The sequence below is a fragment of the Danio aesculapii genome, chromosome 4 (genome assembly GCF_903798145.1).
Source record: "Danio aesculapii chromosome 4, fDanAes4.1, whole genome shotgun sequence".
In the NCBI taxonomy this organism is placed as follows: domain Eukaryota; kingdom Metazoa; phylum Chordata; class Actinopteri; order Cypriniformes; family Danionidae; genus Danio; species Danio aesculapii.
In genome coordinates, this window is record NC_079438.1 from 13,129,035 (window position 1) to 13,155,967 (window position 26,933).

General features: G+C 41.9%; 1 protein-coding gene and 14 non-coding genes across 15 annotated transcripts; 6 read left to right on the forward strand and 9 right to left on the reverse strand.

Annotated features, from left to right (window-relative positions):
• Window positions 1-1,498: 1,498 nt before the first annotated feature.
• On the reverse strand, window positions 1,499-1,570 carry trnap-cgg (transfer RNA proline (anticodon CGG)). The gene has a single exon. It is a non-coding gene; the product is annotated as a tRNA-Pro (tRNA).
• A 4,404-nt stretch (window positions 1,571-5,974) lies between these two features.
• Window positions 5,975-10,866, reverse strand: LOC130222706 (uncharacterized). Its single transcript, XM_056455234.1, has 4 exons — window positions 10,224-10,866; window positions 9,965-10,069; window positions 9,014-9,827; window positions 5,975-5,988 (listed from the first exon to the last, which is right to left on the reverse strand). Exons 1-4 carry the CDS (start codon window positions 10,851-10,853, stop codon window positions 5,975-5,977), a joined length of 1,563 nt encoding a protein of 520 aa, XP_056311209.1. The 5' UTR covers window positions 10,854-10,866.
• A 1,010-nt stretch (window positions 10,867-11,876) lies between these two features.
• Window positions 11,877-11,949, reverse strand: trnak-cuu (transfer RNA lysine (anticodon CUU)). Its single transcript has one exon. It is a non-coding gene; the product is annotated as a tRNA-Lys (tRNA).
• Window positions 11,950-12,654: 705 nt separating this feature from the next.
• On the reverse strand, window positions 12,655-12,728 carry trnan-guu (transfer RNA asparagine (anticodon GUU)). The gene has a single exon. It is a non-coding gene; the product is annotated as a tRNA-Asn (tRNA).
• A 110-nt stretch (window positions 12,729-12,838) lies between these two features.
• On the reverse strand, window positions 12,839-12,911 carry trnak-cuu (transfer RNA lysine (anticodon CUU)). Its single transcript has one exon. It is a non-coding gene; the product is annotated as a tRNA-Lys (tRNA).
• Window positions 12,912-14,667: 1,756 nt separating this feature from the next.
• Window positions 14,668-14,740, reverse strand: trnak-cuu (transfer RNA lysine (anticodon CUU)). The gene has a single exon. It is a non-coding gene; the product is annotated as a tRNA-Lys (tRNA).
• Window positions 14,741-15,499: 759 nt separating this feature from the next.
• On the reverse strand, window positions 15,500-15,572 carry trnak-cuu (transfer RNA lysine (anticodon CUU)). The gene has a single exon. It is a non-coding gene; the product is annotated as a tRNA-Lys (tRNA).
• A 230-nt stretch (window positions 15,573-15,802) lies between these two features.
• trnan-guu (transfer RNA asparagine (anticodon GUU)) lies at window positions 15,803-15,876 on the reverse strand. Its single transcript has one exon. It is a non-coding gene; the product is annotated as a tRNA-Asn (tRNA).
• Window positions 15,877-17,717: 1,841 nt separating this feature from the next.
• On the forward strand, window positions 17,718-17,789 carry trnae-uuc (transfer RNA glutamic acid (anticodon UUC)). Its single transcript has one exon. It is a non-coding gene; the product is annotated as a tRNA-Glu (tRNA).
• Window positions 17,790-17,879: 90 nt separating this feature from the next.
• On the forward strand, window positions 17,880-17,966 carry trnay-gua (transfer RNA tyrosine (anticodon GUA)). The gene is given in 2 exon segments: window positions 17,880-17,916; window positions 17,931-17,966. It is a non-coding gene; the product is annotated as a tRNA-Tyr (tRNA).
• Window positions 17,967-18,031: 65 nt separating this feature from the next.
• On the reverse strand, window positions 18,032-18,103 carry trnae-cuc (transfer RNA glutamic acid (anticodon CUC)). Its single transcript has one exon. It is a non-coding gene; the product is annotated as a tRNA-Glu (tRNA).
• Window positions 18,104-23,511: 5,408 nt separating this feature from the next.
• On the forward strand, window positions 23,512-23,584 carry trnak-uuu (transfer RNA lysine (anticodon UUU)). The gene has a single exon. It is a non-coding gene; the product is annotated as a tRNA-Lys (tRNA).
• A 1,688-nt stretch (window positions 23,585-25,272) lies between these two features.
• Window positions 25,273-25,354, forward strand: trnas-aga (transfer RNA serine (anticodon AGA)). Its single transcript has one exon. It is a non-coding gene; the product is annotated as a tRNA-Ser (tRNA).
• Window positions 25,355-25,552: 198 nt separating this feature from the next.
• Window positions 25,553-25,624, forward strand: trnah-gug (transfer RNA histidin (anticodon GUG)). Its single transcript has one exon. It is a non-coding gene; the product is annotated as a tRNA-His (tRNA).
• A 504-nt stretch (window positions 25,625-26,128) lies between these two features.
• On the forward strand, window positions 26,129-26,201 carry trnak-uuu (transfer RNA lysine (anticodon UUU)). Its single transcript has one exon. It is a non-coding gene; the product is annotated as a tRNA-Lys (tRNA).
• The last annotated feature ends 732 nt before the right edge of the window (window positions 26,202-26,933 follow it).

Sequence of the window (26,933 nt, forward strand, 5' to 3'; positions counted from 1 at the left end):
TCTCTGGAGGCATATTACAGTTCACAGTAAGTATAAAAACAGTCCAGTGGCCTAATGGATAAGGCACCAGCCTTCGAAGCTGGGGATTGTGGGTTTAAAGTACCAACTAGGTTGTCTTTGATGCAGTTCCTTTTAAGTTGACTGTGCAAGACAATCCAGTGTTACCCTCAAAAGCTAGGTTCATACCCTTAGGTCAAAACGACATGACAATGGAAAACTCCTCAGAGAAGCTGTTTTGTCATTAGGTGTACACACCAGATCGTCTGAATGCAATATGGCATAGGGATCCTAAAGTACTGTCTTTCTGAGTTACAAGAACTTCCTGAGCCATACATCAGATATGACAAAGGCTAGTGTTGACCCAGTGGCCTAATGGATAAGGCATCAACCTTCGAAGCTGGGGATTGTGGGTTCAAGTCCCATCTGGGTTGTCTTTGTTGGGTTAAATTTAAGTTGTGTGAAACAATTCCGACTGGTATTCTCAAAACTTAGGCGTGATGTTCTGAGGACAATAGTTAGCTTCGAATTCTTATACTTGCTGCACACTTCAAATAAAGATTCACCCAATCTTGCTTGAATCTCACTGTCACGTTACAAACCTAAAAGGTTCCGCTAAGCTATGGTAATGGAGATCTTGACTTCAAATACCTCGTGGCTTTCAACTAATGGTCTCTTGTTATGTGGATGATGATGAAATGCAAACAAGAAAATAGCTGCAGAAAGGTTGTGATTTCAAGTTAATGAGAGTGGCCTTGTCTGGAATTTGAAACTCAAGACCAGTCACACCATACGCGAGAACCATACCCCAGGACCAATGAGACACGAATGTGGATGATTGCACAAAGAAAATGTTTGACCATTAGTTGCACACATCTTATTTGACGGAATGCAAACTGGCATCCAGATCCTAAAGTGCAGTTCTCCATGCGTTGGCATCTTGTTGAAGGCATACAAAAGATCCATGACAAATGATTGGCGAAATGGCCCAGTGGCCTAATGGATAAGGCATCAACCTTCGGGGCTTGGAATTGTTGGTTCAAGTCCAATCTGGGTTGTCTTTGAAAGTCTCACCTCAATTTGGGAGCAATGTTTGGTGGATGAAACACGGTAGCTGTGAAAACCTTCTTGAGATGTGTTTGCATGTCATTAACTTCCTGCATTGCCATGCATATTACCTGTTATGACTAAAAGGGAAACGAGATACCTAACGCGAAAGGCCATTTTGAATCCTGCATGGTGCCTACAGAGAAGAGACTGTGTACAAAGACAAAAATGGTGCTTACATATAAAGCTGGTGGGTTGTTCAAGATCCATAAACAAATCTATCAACCGAATCATTGCCGCTCCTTTTTTTGTCTGTATAATTGTACATGTTAGACTGATTGCGATCAGAAGTCCACTAAATGTTCATTAACTAAAGTCACAGCAAAAGTTGCTACAATTAACATAGAAAGATCATAGTAAGCACAGCTCCGCCTCATTTTTTATGACAGGCGTAGGGCTCGTCCGGGATTTGAACCCAGGACCTCTCTCACCCGAAGCGAGAATCATACCCCTAGACCAACGAGCCCTGTAGAAGGAACCTGCAGTGCCACAAAAAATTCTGTGAGACTGATCCACTCTACTCTTTGTTCATGCTGTTTTTGTTACGTGTGTCAGCAACTCCCTGGAGGCATATTACAGTTCACAGGCAGTAAAAACAGCCCAGTGGCCTAAAGTACCAACTGGGTTGTCTTTGATGCAGTTCCTTTTACATTGACTGTGCAAGACAATCCAGTGTTACCTTTAAAAAGCTAGGTTCAGACTTCCGGCGGTTAACTGAAAGCGCATGGCCGCTTAACTTTTTGTCTCCCGTTCGGTCGGAGTTTAATTCCCCAAATAATACAAATAACACCTAATTCCTAATCGAATCTAATGATGGAAGGGGAGAAAGTCAGAAAGGGCAAAGGAAAACAGTTTGGGAAAGCGGAAAAAGGTAGTAATTTAGAGGATACCGCCGGGGCTGAGAAACAAGGAGAGCGTAATGGCGGACAAGAGGAAAATCCAAAACTGGCAACAGTGGACGAAAGCGTCGCGGTCATCCGCGCAGACATAAAGATGGTGGCCTTGGAGATGAAGTCCGAGCTAAACATCTTCCGAGACGATCTGAAAAGAGAATTAGTGGACTTTCGAAAGGAAATTTACCAGACGCTAAACGAAATCACAAACGACCTGAAAACTACAACTGATAGAGTGAGTGAGGCCGAGACCCGCATCGCCGAGGCCGAGGAGTGGTCCACGGATTTCAGGGAAGCTCTGAGCCAGTCACTACAATCCCAGGAAAGAATGCAGATGAAGTTAACGGACCTGGAAGCACGCTCGAGACGTAATAATGTTCGCATTTACGGGATCTCGGAAGGCGCTGAAAATAACAACATGTACCAATTCATTGATAATCTTATTAAAAAAGAACTGGACCTTGCTGAAATTGAACTCGGGATTCAACGATGCCACAGAGCGCTCGGACCAAGACCTCCTAACGAGGCGCAGCCAAGATCGGTGATTGTGTACTTTCAAGAATTCAAAGTTAAGGAAATGGTTCTGCACACTGCGTGGAAGAAAAAGGAAATCTTTTACAACAACGGCAGGATCTACTTTGATCATGACTACCCTGCTGAAACCTTGGCGAAAAGGAAGGCATATTCTCAGATCAGGAGGATGCTCAAAGAGAAGGGAATACGATTTCAGACACCACCGCCAGCGAAACTGCGAGTGTTCTTTGACGGCGGGCCGGTCACCTATGGAAGCGCAGACGAAGCGACTGAGGACATGAAGAAAAGGGGTTTCCAGTTTGGCCCCGAGACATCTTCAGAAGTTGAGGTTTTGAATAAAGCGCGGACGACCGGCTGGCAGCGCTCTAAGAATACAACAAACCGGCAGACCCGTCAGGATTGGATTAAAGAGAGGCTACGGAATTTTCGCCGATAAAGATAGATTTAAAGGTTTAGGATTTGTTAACTACGAGTGGCAAATGACCGTAAACTACACAATTGGTGAATGAACCAGCTGTTTGTTACGGACATTCTAGTTTATGCCAGGGGACAGCCGCGTACACCCACATCGGGATGGAGTAAGACTGAATCCTTTTTTTTTTCTTCCCCCTACTCTATTTAGACTGTTATCTCACGTAGGCCGCTGCTGTTATCCTACTTACCTCAAGTCTTCAATTTTGTTACAATTTCAATTCTTGATCTGCAACGGGTAAAATCGCCCTTAGTAAATAATGTAGTTGACCGACAAATACGGGAAAGACTTTTTTGTTTTTGACGTTCGTAAGTGCACGCAGAATACCCATAAGGGCACTTAAGGCTGCACTGAAGAGGGGCTCTGGTGTTTACCTAGACTATTCCCCTACACTAAGAAGTAAGAACTGTTCATTGCTTCGAATGGAGGTCTTTATATGCATTCTGTTTAGTTCTATTATTTCCAACTGTAAAGTTATGGGTTCTTATTTTATTTTATTTAGTTCATATGTAGTTCAGACTTGGTCACGAATAACATATACCTTACAGAAAGTGTTTTATTACAAGATCACATGCAGTTTCAGGAATATAGGGTGATTACCCTGAATGTAAATGGTTTATACAATCCAATCAAGAGAAGCAAGGTTATTGCAAAGATGAAAAAGGAAAAGTTGCATGTTATATTTATGCAGGAGACGCATCTTAATAATCTAGAACACGAAAAACTAAAACAAAAAGGGTTTAAGAATGTATTTTATTCATCTTATTGGAAGGGAAAACGAAGAGGGGTAGCAATATTAATTAATAACTGTGTGAACTTCCGCCTGCTTGCTGAATTTGCAGACAAAGAGGGTCGATATGTTTTTGTTAAGGGTCTCTTAGATCAAAAAGAAGTTACGTTAATTACCGTGTACATACCCCCTGAGCAAGACAACTCATGCAAAAGAGAAGTTTTTCAATTAATAGCTTCTGAAGCATCAGGAGTTTTGATATGTGGAGGAGACTGGAATGCCCAGATGCAACCCAAGCTTGATTCCTCTAATAAATTAAAGAGGCTAACCTCTAGAGCAAGGGTAACTAAAAAACTGTTGATGGAATTGGGATTGATAGATGTATGGAGGGAGCTCCATCCATTAGATAAACAGTTCACATTCTATTCCGCAAGCCAAATTTCCTACTCAAGAATTGATTACTTCTTTGTTTTTAATTCAGACAGACACCGGCTTATAGACTGCAAGATAGGAACCAGAGATATCTCTGACCACTCACCTATTTATCTAACTATACATTTAGATAACAAAAAGAACGACTCACTGTGGTGGCTTAATACAAGTATACTGAATGATAGTACATATAAAGAATTTATTCAAAAATAAATAAAGGATTACATCGATAACAACAACAATGGGGAAGTATCACCAAGTATTTTATGGGATGCATCAAAATCAGTGCTTAGGGGTAAACTCATAGCCCTTACATCACATAAGAAAAAGGAAAAATGTAAAAAGATGTTTGACTTGCAGGAGAGCCTTAAAACCTTAGAGAGAGAACATATTGTGAAAAAGAAACCTCATATCTTAAGCCAAATAAAAAGTATTAAGAAGCAAATAAATGAACTATATGAGGAAGAATTAGAGAAAAAAGCCAAATTTACTAAGCAAAGATATTATGAAAACGGCCCAAAGGCTTTGAAGTTATTGGCTTGGAGGCTTAGAAAACAGCAGGCAGAGCGGACTATCCTGTAAATTAGAGATCCTAAAACTAATAAAATTAATCACAAACAAGATGATATCCATAACATTTTTAAAACCTATTACAGAAATCTATATAGTGAAGTAAGTACAACTAAACCCACAGAAATAAATATCTTCTTAGAATCATTAGACTTACCCTCCATAGGCACAACACAGAATAAATCCCTAATGGCAGAGATTACAAAAGAGGAAATAGGGAAAGCGATTTCAAGATTAAAAGTAAATAAAACACCTGGCTCAGATGGCTTCCCAGTTGAGTGGAACAAGGCATTCAAAGACCTGTTAATTCCCATGCTTTATGAGTGTTTTAACTACATGCTTAAAGGTGGTGAACCACCAAGAACATGGAGTGAGGCAATCATTTCGATTATTCCTAAAGAGGGTAAAGATAAGAAGGAGTGTAGTTCTTTTAGACCGATTTCTGTATTAAATATGGATTATAAATTATATGCATCAATACTAGCTAAAAGATTGGAAGATATAATACCAGAATTGGTGGACTTAGACCAAACCGTATTTATAAGGGATAGGCAGACACAAGATAATATTAGGCGAGTGCTACACGTTACTGATCATGTCATTAAAAAGAAAACCAGAGCAGCAATTATTAGCTTAGATGATGAAAAGGCATTTGACTCGTTGGGAGTATTTATATTTAGCATTGACCAGATTTGGCTTAAATATAAAACATTGCAACTGTCTAAGGAGAAAGGGGGAAAATCACTGCCTTGCTTGTCTGACTATTACAAAGCAGCCCAGTTACGACCCTTATTAATCTGTTGTAACCCAGAATACACAGCAAAATGGAAAGACCTGGAAACTTCACAAATTGATATCCCACTACAATCATTATTGGGAAGCAAGTTTTTACATAAACACTATTTAAATAGCTTAAATCAGTGGTCCAAAGTTCCCCTTAGAATCTGGTTTAAAGAGTGTAATTCTCCACTACTTGAAAAACAGTCTAGATTGATTAAATGGGTAGCATTTGACCCTGACTTTAAACCAGCTAAAATTGATGGGAGATTTCAAACTTGGTATAGGTTTGGCATCACTACTTTTAGTTTAATTTCCTCAAATGGGGAATTAGATAGCTTTCAGAAAATCTCAGATATGTATGGTCTGGACAAATGTGATTTCTTTAGGTACCTGCAAACCAGGACCTACTTTAATAGAGAGATTAGATGCTTGGAGAGCCATCCCCCTAACTTAATTGACTTAGTTATTGACATCTACAAGAACAAAGACAATAGGAGACTTGTTTCAAAATTGTATTCTGCCATCCAATCCACCAAGGAAGACTCAACAAATGACATCAGACTAAAATGGGAGAGAGAATCCAACCTAGTTATCTCAGAGGAAGATTGGTTGAATATCTCCTCAGTGCAGTCCACCTCTTCCAGCTCTGGTATGTGGAGAGATTTCTGCTGGAGGAATCTTACCAGATACTTTATAACCCCCAAGTTAACATGCATGCAAACACAGGAGAAGGACAGGGGACAGTGCTGGAGGAAATGTGGAGAAGACTTGGCAAACCACTTTCACATATTTTGGAGTTGCCCAGCCATTCAGTCATACTGGCAGGACGTAATGCAAGTAATACAAAATATTTTTGGTGATGATGTGGACTTTTCTTTCACAACAATTTACCTGGGAAATATTGCAGCCAACTTAACGGTAAAAGACAAGTATTTATTAAAAATACTCCTAGCAACCAGTAAGAAAACTGTGACTCGAAAGTGGCTACAACTGGAACCCCCTACAAAATCTGAATGGTTGGATATCATATCCAATGTTCAAAATATGGAGAGGATGACTTTTTCTTTAAAACTACAAAAGGACAAATACCTGCAATATTGGGAGAAATGGATTGTACTTGTGCCTTTACACAGTGTAATCTGATTTCTATATGTATTTGTTAATGTGACCTGTAAGGAAATGTGCGACCAGTCAACTGTTCAGTTAAGTTCCGGTGTTTTATTGTACTACTTATTTTATTTATTATTATGATTTATTTTTATAATTTTTTTTATCTATTATATGTTTTTTTTCTTGTTTTTTTCTTAAAAAAAAGAGAAATAAAAATAAAGTATACAAAAAATAAAAACAAGTAATCCTTTAAAAGAAAAAAAACACTTCATTATTTAATACATAAAAAGATTTTTCAGATAAGTGCAACACTTTTCCCCTTCACCTGAAAAGTGTGTGATAGTTGAAATAAATAAGAAAAAAAGGAAAATGACAGGGAAAAACAACTCAATGATCAAATTCCACAATTTTCCATGTGATTAGCCGAGAGCAAGAAAGAAGGAATCCACAAATATCCACAATATCCTGGAAAAAAAAAACACTGAAATAACGGGCTCTGTATGAGAGCTGCTCTTTGAAGAGAATTAGGCAGCTAGCCTAATGAAAAAAGATTGTGTAAAATGAAAGACGTTATTTATAAAGACAGATTTTTTTTACAGTGTATGAACATGAATGGCAGCTGTTGTTTTTGATCTAACAGCAGCAAAACTACATGCTGAGTTTGTGTCAGGATGATGATGATACATTTTATTTTTTTTTCCTTTTTCAAAACAGTTTAGAACAAAACAAACAAAACAGCAATAAAAAACAAGCAAACAAACAAACAAACAGACATTGTTAAAGGAACATGGAAACAAAAAAGACATACAAGTGTTAAAGGTCACCGAATACAATCTTATTTACATTCATATTTATCTTTGATAAAATGTTGCTATATAAAATTATGTTAAGGGTTACGTGACAAAGATCAACAGGCTCCAAACATATATAAAATAAAAGCACCACAATGAAATTAAAACAATACTTTTCTTCTCAACCATTTACCCCAGTATGCAGACATTTTATAGTCTTGTTGTCTTAAGGTAAATGTCAGTACTTCCATGTCATACACCTCTTTAACAATATCATACCATTCGCCTACAAATGGAGGATCTTCCTTGGACCATTTCTTTGTAATGGCCTTTTTGCTAGTTGTTAGTAGTGTGTTAAGAAGATACACATCATTTTTTGGTATTTCTGCTGAGTAAATTCCCAGGTACATAGTTTTAATTGCATTACATTCCAGATTCAATCCTATTATTGCATTCATCTCTTTATTTAAATCTTGCCAATAGGTGTGTATAATATTACAGTGCCAAAATATGTGGAAATGATCTGCCAATACATTTCCACATTTTCTCCAGCATTGACCTTTTTTTGATCTCTAGTTTGAAAGTATTTGATTTCAGGTGTTATAAAGAACCTGATTACATTTGTCCAAATAAATTCCCTTCATGAATCTGAATTAATTGTGACCATCTGTGTTTCCCAAATAGTTAATCATTCCTCATTTGTTATTTTTATATTGGCTTCCCTTTCCCATTTCTGCTTTATATACATTGGTGAGTGTTGGGGAACAATAGTCTGTTACGGAGGGGGAAGAGAGGGAGGAGAGGAAAAAAGAGAAGAAAAGGAGGAAAAAAAGAGAAAGAAGAGAAGAAAAAGGGGCGGAAGAGGAAAATATTTTTTATTTCATTTTTAATAATTTATTTGTACTATTAATATTTGATTAATACTACATATTTTATTGTTTTTTTATATATAAATATATTTGCTTTTAAGTACATTTCTGCTAAGTATTTTGCTAAGTATAGAGAAACTACAAACTAGTTTCTTTATTGAAACATTATTTTCTGGACTATTTCATTTTGTGCCTATTTAATTTTTTGAATTATACTATAGCAAAACACAACCAACTAAAAACAAACAAACAGAGAAACAGTTAAAATGACCAAACATTTATTTAAAATTAGTCATAGCCAATTATTTACATTTACAATATAATAGCTCAACAGCAGTGCAAACAAGTGCAAAAGAAGAGAAAAAAATTACAATAAATTAAACAAAAATAAATAACAACACAAAATGAAATAAGCAAATATAACTTCAATTGCAAAATAAATGATATAAACAAATAAATTAGAAATTTACAATTTTTTAATTATAATTTAAAGTAACAAAAATTTACAAGTAAAACAAAAGACCCCTGAAAATATTTAAATGTCAATAATAAAAATAAACACTTCAGGAAGTGCCCAGGTCTTCTGAAACAGTTTTATTATTTTTCTCCTTTTTTAATTCTTTCCAACCACTGCTCCTTCGGCAATGCCTCTACAGAGGGGCAGTATTTAATGCCCTTGTACTGGCTGTGTCCAGTCTCCGCTGTTCTAAACTGCCCACATTTCTTACATGTATTATGCTGTACTTTGCAGGTCAGTTTACGAACGGGAGCGACAGCAGTACCAGGGGCGGATGGAATGGCAGGAGGGGCAGAAGGGAGGCCAAACCCAAAAGCCAGCATAGACCCCTGTGAGGCCACTGGCATCAGCATGACCAGTTGAGTCCCTGGTGGTGGAGCAGGAATAAGTTGCCGTTGGGCTTGCTGCATCTGAGCAGGTGGCAAAGCCGGTGGGTCTGGCAAAATGGTCCTTTTTCTTTTTAGTTTAGCCTGGCCCACAGTGCTACTGGCCAAGTGGTACTGGTGGGCCGGGCCTGGCTGAGGTGGTGGAGATGGGGGGCTCACATTGGCAGGCAATAAGGGGTCAGCCACCACAGACAAGCGGCTTGGAAGTTGCAGCCCCTGCATCACAACTGCAGTGTCCTGCTGTTTAACTTTTTTATTATGCCACTGTACCAGGGTGGTGTGACTCACATCCACCAGTTGAAGGTTAGTCTGCTTCATCACTATAGCATTGGCCAAAATGCTGCGCCTGATTTTCCTGTAGTCTGCCAGGATGAGATCCCATCTGGACACTGTGCCGGTCCCCTTCTTTTTGGGTGTTCTATGTATGGCACAGAGCCTGACAAAAAAAGTCTCAACCAAGCGACAGCAATCTGGCCATTGTGCAAGTGGGGCAGAGGTGGTCAGGGCATGCCTCTTCAAACTCTCCACTCCTGGGGTAAACTCCTGTCTCTTCTTCGGGGACCTAAACCTCCCAGTGTCCAGCTTTGCTTGATGCCTGGCTGCAAACACCACCCTCTGCTTGTCATAGTCCAGCAGGTTCTGCCAAAGAGCAACAATGTTGCTCACCTAAGCAGAGAAAGCAGATAATACATGCCAAATGAGAAAGCAAAATGTGCAAAAGGTAAGCAAGTATGACAAGTTAAAGAGTGAACAAAGAGTGGGTTTATATTCCTTACCTGCTGGTTGGTGAGGACAAGGGAGGGCTGATTCCTCAGGTCCACAAGATAATCTGCCAGGCTGTCCACTCTGTCCATACCTGGTACACCTGAGCCATCCACAGCCTAAAAAAATAAAAATAATAATTATAATACACACACACATAAACATACACATACACACACACATATATATATATATAACAAACATAGGCACAAAACACAGATTGTTGATGCGTTAGATGCGTAAACATAGATGGGTTACAAGATATTTACATACACCAGACTCAGATGTCGGAGTGCTTTGCTGCAACATGGAGGCAGCAACCAGGGTGGCAGAGGCATCAGGCTGGGTGGAGGGTTCAGTAGGTTGGGTGGAGTGGGCAACAGGTTGGGAGGAGGCATCAGAGAAGATGGTGATTGCAGCAGTTTGGGAGGAGGAAGCATGCTGGATGGAGGGGGCAGGGGGTTGGGTGGAGCGTGCAGCAGCATCCAGGGCAGTGGAGACAGCAGACTGGGTGGATGCAGAAGCAGGATAGGCAGTGGAGGCAGCAGCCAGGCCGGTGAAAACAGCAGAGGAGGTGGCAGTCCGAGTGGTGGAGGCTGGAGGGTGGATGGAGGAGGTCGCAGCCAGGTCGGTGAAGGCTGGAGCATGGATAGAGGAGGTAGTTGCCAGGGCAGTGGAGGCTGGAGGATGGATAGAGGAGTTAGTTGCCAGGGCGGTGGAGGCAGCAGGGTGGATGGAAGAGACAGCAGCTGGGGCAATGGCAATGGGCTCAGAGGTGGGTAGGAAGTGGGAGGAGATGGAGAAGTTTGGGTCATCTGAGAGACTTGGCACAGTTATATCATATACTTCGTCCTCCCCGAAGCCCTCATCTTCTTCCCCACCTTCATCCACATCCTCCAACATTTCCTCTGTTTCCTCTGAGTCTGGGTTCAATGCAGGTAGTCAACACCAAGCAGCTCTCCTACAAATGGAGAACAAAAACACACAGACATATATGACTTATCATATTTAAAGCATTCCATAATAATACTACAAAGACTTTCAATAATATCTAGACTTCTGTATTTGCCACTCACCGCATGGTTGGCTTTGGTGATACAAATAATAAAAAAATAAAAATAAATAACAATGAACACCCCCAAACCAAAAGTATTATGCACATAGTTAAGTGTAGGACATACCGGTGTATATATTTTTGTGTAAACTTTATTTTGTTTTTGGCTAAGAAATACGGGGGGAGGGAGCTGTTGAAGCATCCAAACAACCGTATATACAGTGTATATGCATGTATATTTAGATACAGTTATTAATTTAAAGACACGTTCGAACAAAATCAATGATTTCTGCAAGTGTATCAAAAGTCTGCAATGTTAAACAGGGTGCGGGGTCGTGAACTTTGACACTATGCACAAAAACGTGAACTTAGGGTGACTTTTGTTAAAGTTCTTGTCATAAAATTATAAATCAGCGTTAGGAGGCCAAGACTGACATAACAAAAGACTACAATCGACAAAACAACTTTTATCAGTAGATATAGACGTTGACAAAAATAACTTACCTTGATAGGTTATATGATGATGTGCTCTCGTCAGAAGACAGCGGTGTTGACATTCATTTGCATATGCCGCGACGCGATTGACTCTCATCCATTCTCAATATGGAGAGCGAGAGCGGCGATTGGCTCCCGTCCATTCTCACAATGGAAAGCGAGTGCGGAGATTGGCTCTCGTCCATTCTCACAATGGAGAGCGAGAGCAACGATTGGACGAGGAGAGAGACTGAGACAGATGATCCTGATCCAGGTAGTGCCACAGAGACTCAGACACCAATCCAACTGTAGTAGAAATGCTGAACTTTGTCACAATAGGTATGCTTGAAGAATCCAAATGATAGCTGCCGAAAAGAGAGAGAGAAAGGTAACAGAAACGCCCAACGTGGGGCTCGAACCCACGACCCTGAGATTAAGAGTCTCATGCTCTACCGACTGAGCTAGCCAGGCTTCTGACACTTTCTTTCTAGTCACTGTTTTGATCAATACCTTCCTTACCTGTGTAAAGTTCGATGCAGTTTTAAAGTCAACTGAAATAAGTAACTTGGGCAATCCAGGCACTGGACAACAAACTTCTGCTAAATCCTGAAGTCAACTTGTAATGCTAGACAGCACGTGGCCCAGGATCATTGCCCGGTGCATGTGTTAGCAGTTGCAAGGCAGTAAAAGCCTCCCTTCGTCCCTGAATGGGCTCAAAGCAACAACCTTTCGGTTAACAGCTGAACGCGCTAACCGATTGTACCACAGAGACTCAGACTAACCATACCAACTGTGGTAGAAACGCTGAACTTTGTCTCACTTGGTCTGCTGGATGAACCCAAATAAAAGCTGCCGAAAAGAGAGAAAGCTAACAGAAACACAACGTGAGGCTTGAACCCACATCACTGAGATTAAGTGTCTCATGCTCTACCAACTGAGCTAGGCGGGTTTAAGAAACTTTTATTCTAGTCACTATTTTGATCATTACCTTCCCTACCTGTGTAAAGTTTGATGCTGATTTTAAGTCAACTGGAATAAGTAACTTGGCCAATCCAGGCACTGGACAACAAACTCCTGCTAAATGCTGATGTCATCTTGTAACGCCAGACAGCACGTGGCCCAGGATCTATGCCCAGTGTATGTGTTAGCAGTTGCAAGGCAGAGAAAAGCTTGATTCGTCCCTGGGTGGGCTCGAACCACCAACCTTTCGGTTAACAGCCGAACGCGCTAACCGATTGCGCCACAGAGACTCAGACACTAATGCAACTGTGGTAGAAATGCTGAACTTTGTCTTGATAGGTATGCTCGATGAATGAAAATGAAAGCTGCCGTAAAGAGAGAGAGAGAAAGGTAACAGAAACGCCCAACGTGGGGCTCGAACCCACGACCCTGAGATTAAGAGTCTCATGCTCTACCGACTGAGCTAGCCGGGCTTCTGACTCGGTATGCTCGATGAATCCAAATGAAAGCTGCTGAAAAGAGAGAGAGAAAGGTAACAACTGGAATAAGTAACTTAGCCAATCCAGGCACTGGACAACAAACTTCTGCTAAATCCTGATGTCATCTTGTAACGCCAGAAAGCATGTGGCCCAGGCTCTATGCCCAGTGCATGTGTTAGTAGTTGCAAGGTAGAGAAAGCTGCTGAAAAGAGAGAGAGAAAGGTAACAACTGAAATAAGTAACTTGGCCAATGCAGGCACTGGACAACAAACTTCTGCTAAATCCTGATGTCAACTTGTAACGCCAGACAGCACGTGGCCCAGGATCTATGCCCAGTGCATGTGTAAGCAGTTGCAAGGCAGAGAAAAGCTTGATTCATCCCTGGGTGGGCTCGAACCACCAACCTTTCGATTAACAGCCGAAACGCGCGAATCGATTGCACCACAGAGACTCAGTCACTAATGCAACTGTGGTAGAAATGCTGAACTTTGTCTTGATAGGTATGCTCGATAAATCCAAATGAAAGCTGCTGAAAAGAGAGAGAAAGGTAACAGAAACGCCCAACGTGGGGCTCGAACCCACGACACTGAGATTAAGAATCTCATGATCTACCGACTGAGCTAGCCAGGCTTCTAACACTTTCTTTCTAGTCACTGTTTTGATCATTACCTTCCCTACCTGTGTAAAGATTGATGCTGCGTTTTAGTCAACTGGAATAAAAAAATTGGCCAATACAGGTACTGGACAACAAACTTCTGCTAAATCCTGATGTCATCTTGTAACGCCAGAAAGCATGTGGCCCAGGCTCTATGCCCAGTGCATGTGTTGGTAGTTGCAAGGCAGAGAAAAGCATAATTCATCCCTGGGTGGGCTCGAACCACCAACCTTTCGGTTAACAGCCGAACGCGCTAACCGATTAAGCCACAGAGACTCAGACACTTATGCAACTGTGGTAGATATGCTGAACTTTGTCTCGATAGGTATGCTCGATGAATTCAAATGAAAGCTGCTGAAAAGAGAGAGAGAAAGGTAACAACTGAAATAAGTAACTTGGCTAATCCAGGCACTGGACAACAAACTTCTGCTAAATCCTGATGTCAACTTGTAATGCTAGACAGCACGTGGCCCAGGATCATTGCCCGGTGCATGTGTTAGCAGTTGCAAGGCAGTAAAAGCCTTCGTTCATCCCTGGATGGGCTCAAAGCAGCAACCTTTCGGTTAACAGCTGACCGCGCTAACCGATTGTGCCACAGACACTCAGACTAACCATACAAACTGTGGTTGAAACGCTGAACTTTGTCTCACTTGGTCTGCTGGATGAACCCAAATGAAAGCTGCCGAAAAGAGAGAAAGCTAACAGAAACACAACGTGAGGCTTGAACCCACATCATTGAGATTAAGTGTCTCATGCTCTACCAACTGAGCTAGCCGGGTTTATGACAGGCAGTAAAAGCCTTCGGGGTGCTCGTCCCTGGATGCGCTCAAAGCAACAACCTTTCGGTTAACAGCTGAACGTGCTAACCGATTGTGCCACAGAGACTCTGACTAACCATACCAACTGTGGTAGAAACGGTGAACTTTGTCTCACTTGGTCTGCTGGATGAACCCAAATGAAAGCGCTAACCGATTGCACCACAGAGACTTAGACACTAATGCAACTGTGGTAGAAATGCTGAACTTTGTCTTGATAGGTATATTCGATGAATCCAAATGAAAGCTGCTGAAAAGAGAGAGAGAAAGGTAACAGAAACGCCCAACGTGGGGCTCGAACCCACGACCCTGAGATTAAGAGTCTCATGCTCTACCGACTGAGCTAGCCGGGCTTCTGACACAATCATTCTAGTTGTTTTAAAGTCAACTGAAATAAGTAACTTGGCTAATCCAGGCACTGGACAACAAACTTCTGCTAAATCCTGATGTCAACTTGTAATGCTAGACAGCACGTTGCCCAGGATCATTGCCCGTTGCATGTGTTAGCAGTTGCAAGGCAGTAAAAGCCTTCGTTCGTCCCTGGATGGGCTCAAAGCAACAACCTTTCGGTTAACAGCTGAACACGCTAACCGATTGTGCCACAGAGACTCAGACTAACCATACCAACTGTGGTTGAAACGCTGAACTTTGTCTCACTTGGTCTGCTGGATGAACCCAAATGAAAGCTGCCGAAAAGAGAGAAAGCTAACAAAAACACAACGTGAGGCTTGAACCCACATCACTGAGATTAAGTGTCTCATGCTCTACCAACTGAGCTAGCCGGGTTTATGACAGGCAGTAAAAGCCTTCGGGGTGCTCGTCTCTGGATGGGCTCAAAGCAACAACCTTTCGGTTAACAGCTGAACGTGCTAACCGATTGTGCTACAGAGACTCTGACTAACCATACCAACTGTGGTAGAAACGCTGAACTTTGTCTCACTTGGTCTGCTGGACGAACCCAAATGAAAGCTGCCGAACGCGCTAACCGATTGCGCCACAGAGACTCAGACACTAATGCAACTGTGGTAGAAATGCTGAACTTTGTCTTGATAGGAAAGCTCGATGAATCCAAATGAAAGCTGCCGAAAAGAGAGAGAGAAAGGTAACAGAAATGCCCAACGTGGGGCTCGAACCCACGACCCTGAGATTAAGAGCCTCATGCTCTACCGACTGAGCTAGCCAGGCTTCTGACACTTTCTTTCTAGTCACTGTTTTGATCATTACCTTCCCTACCTGTGTAAAGATTGATGCTGTGTTTTAGTCAACTGGAATAAGTAACTTAGCCAATCCAGGCACTGGACAACAAACTTCTGCTTCAAAATCCTGACGTCATCTTGTAACGCCAGACAGCACGTGGCTCAGGATCTATTTCCAGTGCATGTGTTAGCAGTTGCAAGGCAGAGAAAAGCTTGATTAGTCCCTGGGTGGGCTCGAACCACCATCCTTTCGGTTAACAGCCGAACGCGCTAACCGATTGCGCCACAGAGACTCAGACACTAATGCAACTATATCTTCATAGCTAGAGCTCAAAAGGAAGTTCCCTGACCAGGAATCGAACCCGGGCCACGGTGGTGAGAGCGCCGAATCCTAACCACTAGACCCGTGGGGTGCTCTCCTGGTTTCAAAGGCTGCCCCAACTGCCAGATTTTTATTAACTTCTACTACAGCTACACCAATCGTAAACCCAGCCTACTTGTTGCAAAAGTCCCTACCACTTTGAAGTCACCCAGCCAACTTTTCTTTCTCAAAAGAAAGGTCTTTTGCCCTTTCATGCCTGTGCAGTTCGCATATATCTTCATAGTGAGAGCTCAAAAGGGAGTTCCCTGACTGGGAATCGAACCCGGGTCGCGGCGGTGAGAGCGCCAACTCCTAACCACTAGACCACCAGGGAAGGTCCTGCAGAAACTTGCCCTCAAGCCTAGCTGTGGGCCTCCACGCAAGTATGTTGCAGCTGCTCAGACAAAAATAAATCTAATGCTTGTAACCTCCTCCTGGAGAGGAGAAAGTCTCAGACCCTTGGCCCTTGTCCCCTCAATTGTTTACCTGTTTTTTTTTTTTTTTTTTTTTTATGTTTCTGCTCCGGGGCACCAACAGCTCTTGCTAAGTTAAACCAGCCAAGTCACTGTACCCACTCTCCCCCGAATGGAATCAGGGGAAGTGGGTACACTGACTTGGCTGGTTCCAGAGTTCAGAGAGGAATTCAGAGTTTGTTTTTTTTTTTTTTTTATATTTTGGGAAGTGTATTAGCTGCCAAATGAAGGAATTTAAAAAGCTTACAGCACCTGGTATTCCCAGGTGGTCTCCCATCCAAGTACCAACCAGGCCCAACCCTGCCTTGCTTCCGAGTTCAGATGAGATATATATATTTATTTTTATTTTTTTTCATTAAAATCAAATATTTACATTTTTACAAAGAAATGATCACATCACACAAAAATCACATGATACTTACAACACTCATTATTAGACTTCATATTTTTCCCATAACCAACTTAAAATGTTGTCCTTGTATTCAACCATTACGTTCCCTTTTACCATCATTTCTATAAATACATCCTCCTTTTCTTGTACTATAAAATAGTTGAATATCAATTTTACAGCCATCTCCATTCTGTTTTTAAACATACGCCATATATCCACTCTCTTCCCATCATGTTTAGCCATATTTCTCCTTATCCATATCACATACTTAGCAATTGTTATACATAGATTAAAAGCATACATACCACATTCATTTTGACCAAATAAATGTTTTTTTTCCCAGTTCTTTTGTTCATCCACATATATGTCCCCTATTAACGATTTAGCAATTTTCTTAAATTTTTCCATAATTCCTCCAACTTTTCACAATAGAAGAAAAAATGTAATAAACCTTCCCCTTCCTTCCTAAACACTTTACATATTATATCTTGTTCAATTCCCATTTTACACAATCTCATTTCTGTTAATATGCAATTATGTTTCAATAAATAATTACAATTTTCTAAAATTGGTTCCATATATTTCATTCTGACATTTCCCCATATTTCTTTTTCATTTAAATCCTCATATCTTTCCTTCCAGTAGTTGAATGCTATAGGTCTTATAAAGCCTTTGATCTAAAAACAACATAAAAACTCTTAACTGTACATAAGCTCATATTGATCTTTTCTCCATTTTTCTTCTTAAAATAGACCTCTGGTAATTCTTCCTTATCCCGCAACTCATTTTTTTTCAATTATTTCAATCCAATCTTTTGGTATTGCTTTTTTCAAATTATGATATTGTCTTTGTAATTTTGTTTTAGAAAGAACTGAAGTTTTTGCCAAGACTGCCCTCATAAGTGGCAGCTCCCATATGGTCTAGCGGTCAGGATTCCTGGTTTTCACCCAGGCGGCCCGGGTTCGACTCCCGGTATGGGAAGCCTAGAGCATTTTTGACACTGCCCTTTTTTTTCTGGCAGTCAGACTGCAGCAACTTTAAGGGGGTGGGCTTGTGTGGGACTCTCATAAGCTTTCGATAGCTCAGTTGGTAGAGCGGAGGACTGTAGGTGTGTTGTTGGCAATCCTTAGGTTGCTGCTTCGACTCCGGCTCGAAGGAGGTCTTTTGCCGTTTCATGCCTGTGCAGTTCGCATATATCTTCATAGCTAGAGCTCAAAAGGAAGTTCCCTGACCGGGAATCGAACCCGGGCCGCGGCGGTGAGAGCGCCGAATCCTAACCACTAGACCACCAGGGAAGGTCCTGCAGACACTTGCCCTTAAGCCTAGCTGTGGGCCTCCACGCAAGTATGTTGCAGCTGCTCTGACAAAAATAAATCTAATGCTTGTAACCTCCTCCTGGAGAGGAGAAAGTCTCAGACCCTGGATCACAGTTCTTCTAGGGAGGGACTGTCACATGCACTGTAAGAGCATCCTGTCGACACCACAACTTGTCATAATAACGAAGGACAGCATGTGTTGAACGAACTCCGTGTTGAATGAACTCCGTGTTGACTGAGCTGTGTCCTTATTACAAGCAACAAGATAAAGATGAAAAGATAAGCAGACAGGGCCAGTGGTGCATTGGATAACGCGTCAGACTACGGATCAGAAGATTCTAGGTTCGACTCCTGGCTGGCTCGCTTCGGTCTTTTTGCTTTGATGTCAGCCAGTGCACTGCAGTCGCCTTTCGCCCCCACTGGAGCTGTTCAGGTCCACTCTGGAGTGAGTCGAGTTTAAGGGGCCGCAATCACAGAGCCCGTGGGGTGCTCCCCTGGTTTCAAAGGCTGCCCCAACTGCTAGATTTTTATTAACGTCTACTACAGCTACACCAATCGTAAACCCAGCCTACTTGTTGCAAAAGTCCCTACCACTTAGAAGTCACCCAGCCAACTTGCAGCGTAATCTCTTCCACTTGTAAGTCTCTGAGCTGTAGCAATACCTAAGTGCTCTGATAAAACATGCATAAAAGAAAGTATGGCTTTTAACCTCCTCTTGGAGAGAAGAGAGTCTCCGACCCTGGATCTCAGGTCTTCTATGGAGGGATTATCAGGAATCCTGTAAGAGCATCCCATCCACTCAACGTCTTGCTATAAAACAAAGCAGAATGTGTGGTGACGGAACTCCAGGTTGACAGAGCCTTGTCCTTGTTTCAAACAATGTGCTAACAAGGTGCTGAACGGAGTGCCAGTGGCACAAAGGATAACGCTTATGACTATGGATCAGAGGATTCTAGCTTAGCAATCGTAAACCCAGCCTACTTGCTGCAAAAGTCCCTACCAGGCCCAACCCTGCCTTGCTTCCGAGTTCAGATGAGATTTATTTATTTATTTTTTTTTCATTAAAATCAAATATTTACATTTTTACAAAGAAATGATCACATCACACAAAAATCACATGATAAAATATCTGCTTTATTAGAATCCATCCCCACCCAAATTCCCAAAATGTTTGTATGTTGCTTTTCTTCTTTAAGGGGTATGTGTTGTCTTATTTATTCTACTCTTCCCACCCTCATGCATATACTTTTTCCAACATTAACCTTAGCTCCTGATGCTTTACAATATCGCTCTAAAATCTCCATCGCCCCTTTAATACTCTGAATATCTTCAACCAACAATGTAGTATCATCCGCGTATTGATACACAGCTTCTCTGTTGTCTTTTTCTTCTATTTGTATCCCTTTAATGCTTTTATCTGATTTTATTGCCAATCCCAGTGTTTCAGCTACCAGCGTGTATAATCAAGCATACATGGGCATCCCTGCCTTATTGATCTTGTTGGTTGAAGACATTCTGTTAAAAGCCATTACATTTTATACATGTTAAAATATCTGTGTAAAAAATCTGAATTCATTTCCTAAAATTTTCCCCAAATCCAAACTCTTTAAGAACTGCAAATAGAAAATCATGCTCTACCCTGTCAAAAGCTTTCTCTAGATCTAAACCTATTAAAAAAACCTTGCTCTTTTTCTTTCATATAGTCTATTGTATCCCTTATACTTTTCACCACATCTGTTATGTTTTTTCCTTGCACCCCATAAGCCTGTGTCGTTTTAATTATCTTGGGTAAAATTATTTTTAACCTATTTGCTAAAACTTTTGCTAAAATCTTCATATCTGTATTTAACATTGTTATTGGTCTAAAATTATTTAGATCTTTTTTGTCCCCTTTACCTTTGTATATCATTTTTATCATTCCTATTCTCATATTTTCACTCAATAATTCTTTAATAAAAACCTCTTCATAGATCTCTTTTAAAATCTGTACTAAAATATTTTTAAAATATTTATAAAATTCATTTGTTATGCCATCTACACCGGGACTTTTTCTTGGCATTAATTGCTTAATAACCACCTCTATTTCTTCTTTTTGAATTTCTTCATCACAAAATTTTTTGTCTTCTTCTGTTACCTTTGATTTGATCTGTTTTATAAAATATTCTTCTCTTCTTCATTTGTTCCTTGTCCCTCTTTATTTAATACCTCTTTTATTAATTCAGCTCTTTGCCTATTGCTTTCCAAATTAAAGAAGAACTGTGTAGATCTTTCTCCTTCTACTGCATATTTTGCTTTACTTCTTATTATTGCACCTTTGCATTTTTCTTCTTCTATTATTTTTAACTCATCTTGTAACCTTACAATATCTTTGTTTCCCTCACCCTCTGTCCCTTTTCTTAACTCTTTATCTAGCTTCTTTCTTATTTCATTTTCTTTTTGTTTTTTCATACATTTACTATATTCTATTGTGATTTTTTTAACCTCCCACTCATCCATTGCTCCTCCCAGTGAATTATCTTCCATTTCATCTCGATTTCCCGCATTACTCTCTGTATTCTCAATAATTACTTTCTCAACTTCACCAATCTTTCCCAACTCTGTTTCATCCATCATTTGCCTTGCTTCCTTAACAGCCTCTGGGATTTGTGTAACATTTTCTTTCTCCATCCAACACTCACATCTTACCATCACCTTTCTGCAATCCAGGCATTTCACTGCATTGCAATCCCTTGTGAAATGTCCTTGCTCCTCACACTGAAAGTATTTAAAATCAGGACAGTCTTTAAACACATGTCCAGGACCCATACACAAGCGACAAGTTTTCACTTGACGGTCATGCATAATTCGGAAATATTGTGTTCCTTCTTCAGTATCAAATTTTGCACTGTTTGGGAGTGATATCACCTCCTTCGGGAATTTAACCCTTAAATACCTTGTACCATCTGCAATGTCTGTACCCGGATACATTCGCCTTCTGATATCAGATGCAGGTGTTACTCCCCTAAACTTAAGTTTATCCAGAATTTCATCATCCTCAATATAAGCCGGCAAATGTATAAAATATACAATATATTCTCTTACTTGTAAGTGTCTTACTTTACAATTCTTCCCTTTTATCATGAGTCCATCTTCCAAATCCTCGCCGTCCTCTTAACTTGACAGAGTTATTTCACATTCCTTTTCCTTTCTTGGTCTTAGAGCCAGAACCTTCCCTTTTCCTATCTTCTCAGTCAGAGCCTTTATGATGTCTTCTGCTCTAGCATCATTCACTTCTGTCATATGAACAATCACTGTAGCTTCTTTAGTATAGATCCTTTTATCGCCCATTTGTCCGTGTCCAAAGTGTTGTCCTACTTCCAGTCCATTATCCAGTTGCCCTCTTCGTTTTCTATCCATGTCCATATCTTTCCGTTTGAGTCCTTCCACATTTGCACTCATAACAGAACACAAACTTCCCAGACAGCAAAGTGCTGCTGGGAAGTGGACGAAATTATCAAAAAAAGAAAAACTCAAAAAAACTCAAACTTTTTCTGAAAAAACAAACAAACAAAACAAAAATCGAGTGATCCTTTCTCACTCTCTGCCTACCACTTCTTTTGCTGCAAGTGCACTATTGCCCTCTAGCATTCCAGGGTGGTACGGCTGTAAGCGAGAGCAGCTGTCAAGAGTTGGCTATTTAAAAATAGGCGCCTTCACGTCGAGGAGGCAAGAGGAGGGTTGAAAACTGGGCTTGGACAGCTTTTTCTTCATTAATATTCCTTAATTCTTCATCAGCCTTCGACTGGTCATCAGCAGTAACATGAACAGTGCATCAAACAGAACGTTATTAGCATGTTTTGCAGCAAACAAAGCACCCCATTCAATCTTACACATAGCCCAGCTTTTATTCAACAAAATGTCAGCTTGCCCTTTCATGAGCTGCATCCAGTCAACCCTTGCAATGACATTCAAACCGGGGGAGCTCATTACAGTGAATACTGGGTGACAGAAGATGAGAACTCCACCACTGCAGAGTGAAATTATTGACCTCTGTTTTTTTTTTGGTGAGGTTGTACCTTCGAACGCTTTATCCAACCTCAAAGTCAGAAAGAGATGGCATCCATACTTGACTTTTTTTTTTCGCTCACACAAAGAACTCCTCGGTCGAAAGCTTTTAATTTCTACACTTCTGTGAGAGGATGTCCGCAAGCGTTGGTAATATAGTGGTGAGCATAGCTGGCTTCTAAGTAGATTCCCAGCCAATGTATACCTTTTGGCTGCCGTAACATTACATGGCCAGGCGCCACTCTTGTGAAGATGTCCCATGACATGTGGGTAGATTAGTGCATCTTGAGATGGTTGGGATCCATATGCTGGACATGTTTTTCAGTGCAGAACCAAGACAAAGAGGGCCTTGGTTGAAAGCATTCTTTTTGAGCTCTTCTGGCACGAGACATCTGCAAGCAGTGGTGGTATAGTGGTGAGCATAGCTGCCTTCCAAATAGTTGACCGGGTTTCGATTTCCGGCCATTGCATTTCCTTTGGCTGCTGTATATATCACTTAGTCCGTTGCCACCATTGTGAAAGGCAACAGCAAAAAAGTAAAAGACAAAAAAGGGCCTCCCCGTCAGGGAATCAAACCCTGGTCTTCAGCGTGACAGGCGGAGATACTGTCCACTATACTAACGAGGATCTGCAGTGTAAGAGGACCCTTAGGAGGAGTAAGAGCTCCTCTGGCAAGAGACATCTGCAAGCGTTGGTGGTATAGTGGTGAGCATAGCTGGCTTCCAAGCAAAAGCCATTTGCACGTAGGTGTAGATCACTGTCTAGGCAATAGGAACATAGGTAGGTGGGACAAGTAAAATTGAAGGATGTTCCTGCAAAATGTTATGTTGTCTGTACCGAAAATAGCTGCAAATACATACTTATGTGCCATAGTCCAGCCCCCATCTGAAAAGTGGCTAAATGCATGATGAGTTGGCCGAGTGGTTGAGACGATGGACTGCTAATCCATTGTTCTCTGGATGCATGGGTTCGAATCCCGTCCTCGTCGTTCATTTAAGAGAGCCTGGTGCTTTCGTGGAAGTTATCTTACTCACACCATCTTCGTGCTTCGAAGCATGTCATGGCAAAATTGAAAGTCATCTTACCGAACATAATTGCAGAAACATACATATACAAATAATAAAAAAAATAAATTCCATCCTGGTCATTCGTTTAAGATAGCCCGGTGTCTACGTGGAAGGTAACTTACTTGCACCCTCTTCGTGCTTCGTACAACTACAGCAACCATAAAACCAACCTCACAGTAACCTGTTGTGTTTTAGCAACATCTAAACCAACCACAAGTCCAAACCCCACCTCACGGTAACCCTAAACTTTGCTTACTTGCGAGGCACAGCAATGGAGCCCGGGTAGCTCAGTCGGTAGAGCATCAGACTTTTAATCTGAGGGTCCAGGGTTCAAGTCCCTGCTTGGGCGTGTAAGGCTCTTCTTGTGGAGCTACAGTTTTTGCCAGTGAGCTATCGCTTGCTGAAAGTTTCATCTGGATGCACAACACGTGTACTAGGCATGAGGACATGGAGAGCACAGGCAGTCTTGTAGTTGCGGCCGAGTGGTTAAGATGATGCATTAGAAATCCTTTGGGGTCTTCTTGCGCTGGTTCGAGTCCTGCAGACCACGTGCTCGTCCTCTTCCTTTTTAAACTTGCAACAGTCATCAAATGTTTGCAATTCCAGCGTTACTTGGGAAAAGCGTCGTGCTGGTAGGAGGAGAAAAACAACAGCGTGCGCTCACTGAACCGAAAGGGGCAAATCAGAGGGAGGAACATGTCGCACAGGGACCACGACGGCTGTCCGGTAACTCGCCGTGATCGGATTGTGGTCAGTACTCTGCATTGTAGCCGCAGCAACCCCGCTTCGAATCAGGGTCACGGCAGGATTCCTTACGGTGACATTGGCTTCACGCCCCCCTCTTGCCACCTGTTTTGTACAGCCCACTTTTCAGTGCACGCTGCTACTGTGACACGTCACAAGTGCTTAAATCTAAGCTAATCCCCCAGTGATCGCGGATAACTCAGACGGTAGAGCGTCAGACTTTTCATCTGACGTTCCTGGGTTCAAGTCCCTGTTTGGGTGTGTAAGCCAACTTTTGTAGAGCGTGGAGGATTCGGATTTCTACCTTCCTATCCATCTCAGCATGAATCAACGGTTATCCTTTCCTCATCATCTTGTTTCTCATTATTTTTATATAATTATTTGATTATCTGAATGAGTAATTAACTTTGAATTGATTTTAACTAATGAATAAGTTAACACATTGCTTAATATAAGAACGTTCAGTGCGTTTGCCTGTCTCTTTATAACTTTTTCAGGAGCCACCAAACTAAGTCAGAGGTCACGGAGGCCTTGAGTGGAGCTGAGGGCTGAGGACCGGAAGCAACTGTCTCCGTTGTTATTTCTAAGAGTTAATACTATCTAAAATGTCTTAAGGGATCTTGCTGTTTTTACGGTTAATTCTTTTAAGGTGATTCTACTTTTTATTCAAGATAGACTTTGTGTAGTAAGGATATAACTGCCTGAATGTAGATTATACCAGTTTTTAACCAGTTTTGATAAAGACGGCTGAGACTACACTCAGCCTCGGATAAGAAACAGATTATTCTTTAAGTGTGTGTGTTCTATTTGATTGTGGATCCGTTTCATAGGTCTGGAGTCAGCTCTGAACAGTCTAGTGGATGTCTGACGTTTATGCTTGAGATACTGTTCAGAATTGTACGCACGCACCCCACGTGGACATTTTCCTAGTCTATCTGTGTTTTATCCAATCAGGTTAGAACACCTATATGCGTGACGCAGTTAATGACCTTATGTGAGAGTAAAATTGTTATTGATTTGTGATTGTAAGCAGAGCGGCCTAGGAAGTCATGGCGAGTGTTGAAGCTGGCTTCTGCTGATGTAACTGCAAACTATCTTCAGTAACCTTTATTTATTTATATAAATCTCTGACTCCGGCTCTTCTTCGTCTGACAGACTGGTCATTCTTTGGGTTAAACTGCATACCATCCCTATAAGCGACATCTATTGCTGGTGAGCTCTTGCTTGCTCTACATTTCATCGGGCAGCACGACCAATGCGCCAGGCAAGAGCACAATGGAATGGTCAAGCTTCGTAGTCGTGGCCGAGTGGTTAAGGCGATGGACTAGAAATCCATTGGGGTCTCCCCGCGCAGGTTCGAATCCTGCCGACTACGTCCAGGATGCGCGCAGGATTTAGTTTGCGACTTTCCTTGATTGTTTGCAACCCCAGTGTTTCTGGGGAAAAGGGATGTGCTGGTAGGCAAAAGCAACAAAAATAAAACCGCAGCGCGCGCAAACTGACTGCCCTGGGGGCCCTCCATTTTCAAAGACGTATGACAGAGAGCGAGGCTCCAGCGGCTGTCCCGTAGCTCGCCGTGATCGTATAGTGGTTAGTACTCTGCGTTGTGGCCGCAGCAACCCCGGTTCGAATCCGGGTCACGGCATGCTTTTCAAGGTGGCATTGACGTTGCATTCTGTGATGCCATCCGTAATCTCCAGCCTCCTTTTAGTGCAGGCTGTGCTAATGGCACGTCCTGAATGTTTACGTTTCCTAAAGTGTGGAAGACTAGGGATTCGATATGAGCAGCGGGTCCTTTGATGCCAGCATGCTGTGTAGGTAAGCATTGATCAAGTCACGCTTCTAAGGCATGGAAGGAATCGTTTCAATGGTTAAGTCTCCATTTATTGCCACAACAACAGAAAGACCTTCTGCAGTTGTCGTTGATCTTTTTGTCTCCTATATGACATTGAGTCCAAACTACTGTGTTTTACTGACGTCTACACCTACAACAACCATAAACCCAACCTCACAGTAACCTGTTGTGTTTTAGCAACATCTACACCAGCCACAATTCCAAACCCCACCTCACGGTAAACTTTTGTGTACCGTAAAGGTCTGCGTCGACCACAACCCTAAACCTTGCCTACTTGCGTGGCACAGCCATGGAGCCCGGGTAGCTCAGTCGGTAGAGCATCAGACTTTTAATCTGAGGGTCCAGGGTTCAAGTCCCTGCTTGGGCGTGTAAGGCTCTTCTTGTGGAGCCACAGTTTTTGCCAGGGAGCTATCGCTTGCTGAAAGTTTCATCTGGATGCACAACACGTGTACTAGGCATGAGGACATGGAGAGCACAGGCAGTCTTGTAGTTGCGGCCGAGTGGTTAAGATGATGCATTAGAAATCCGTTGGGGTCTTCTCGCGCTGGTTCGAGTCCTGCAGACCACGTGCTCGTTCTCTTCCTTTTTAAACTTGCAACAGTCATCAAATGTTTGCAATTCCAGCGTTACTTGGGAAAAGCGTCGTGCTGGTAGGAGGAGAAAAACAACAGCGTGCGCTCACTGAACCGAAAGGGGCAAATCAGAGGGAGGAACATGTCGCACAGGGACCACGACGGCTGTCCGGTAACTCGCCGTGATCGGATTGTGGTCAGTACTCTGCATTGTAGCCGCAGCAACCCCGCTTCGAATCAGGGTCACGGCAGGATTCCTTACGGTGACATTGGCATCACGCCCCCCTCTTGCCACCTGTTTTGTACAGCCCACTTTTCAGTGCACGCTGCTACTGTGACACGTCACAAGTGCTTAAATCTAAGCTAATCCCCCAGTGATCGCGGATAACTCAGACGGTAGAGCGTCAGACTTTTCATCTGACGTTCCTGGGTTCAAGTCCCTGTTTGGGTGTGTAAGCCAACTTTTGTAGAGCGTGGAGGATTCGGATTTCTACCTTCCTATCCATCTCAGCATGAATCAACGTTTA

Bases quoted from the DNA above. Each gene is read 5' to 3' on its own strand.
- LOC130222706 (XM_056455234.1), bottom strand. From the start codon at position 10,853: ATGTTGGAGGATGTGGATGAAGGTGGGGAAGAAGATGAGGGCTTCGGG. The intron at 10,070-10,223 runs GTATGTAAATAT...TTATTTTTTTAG, and splicing joins CTCCGACATCTGAGTCTGGT to GCTGTGGATGGCTCAGGTGT. The intron at 9,828-9,964 runs GTAAGGAATATA...GCTCTTTGGCAG, and splicing joins TTGTCCTCACCAACCAGCAG to AACCTGCTGGACTATGACAA.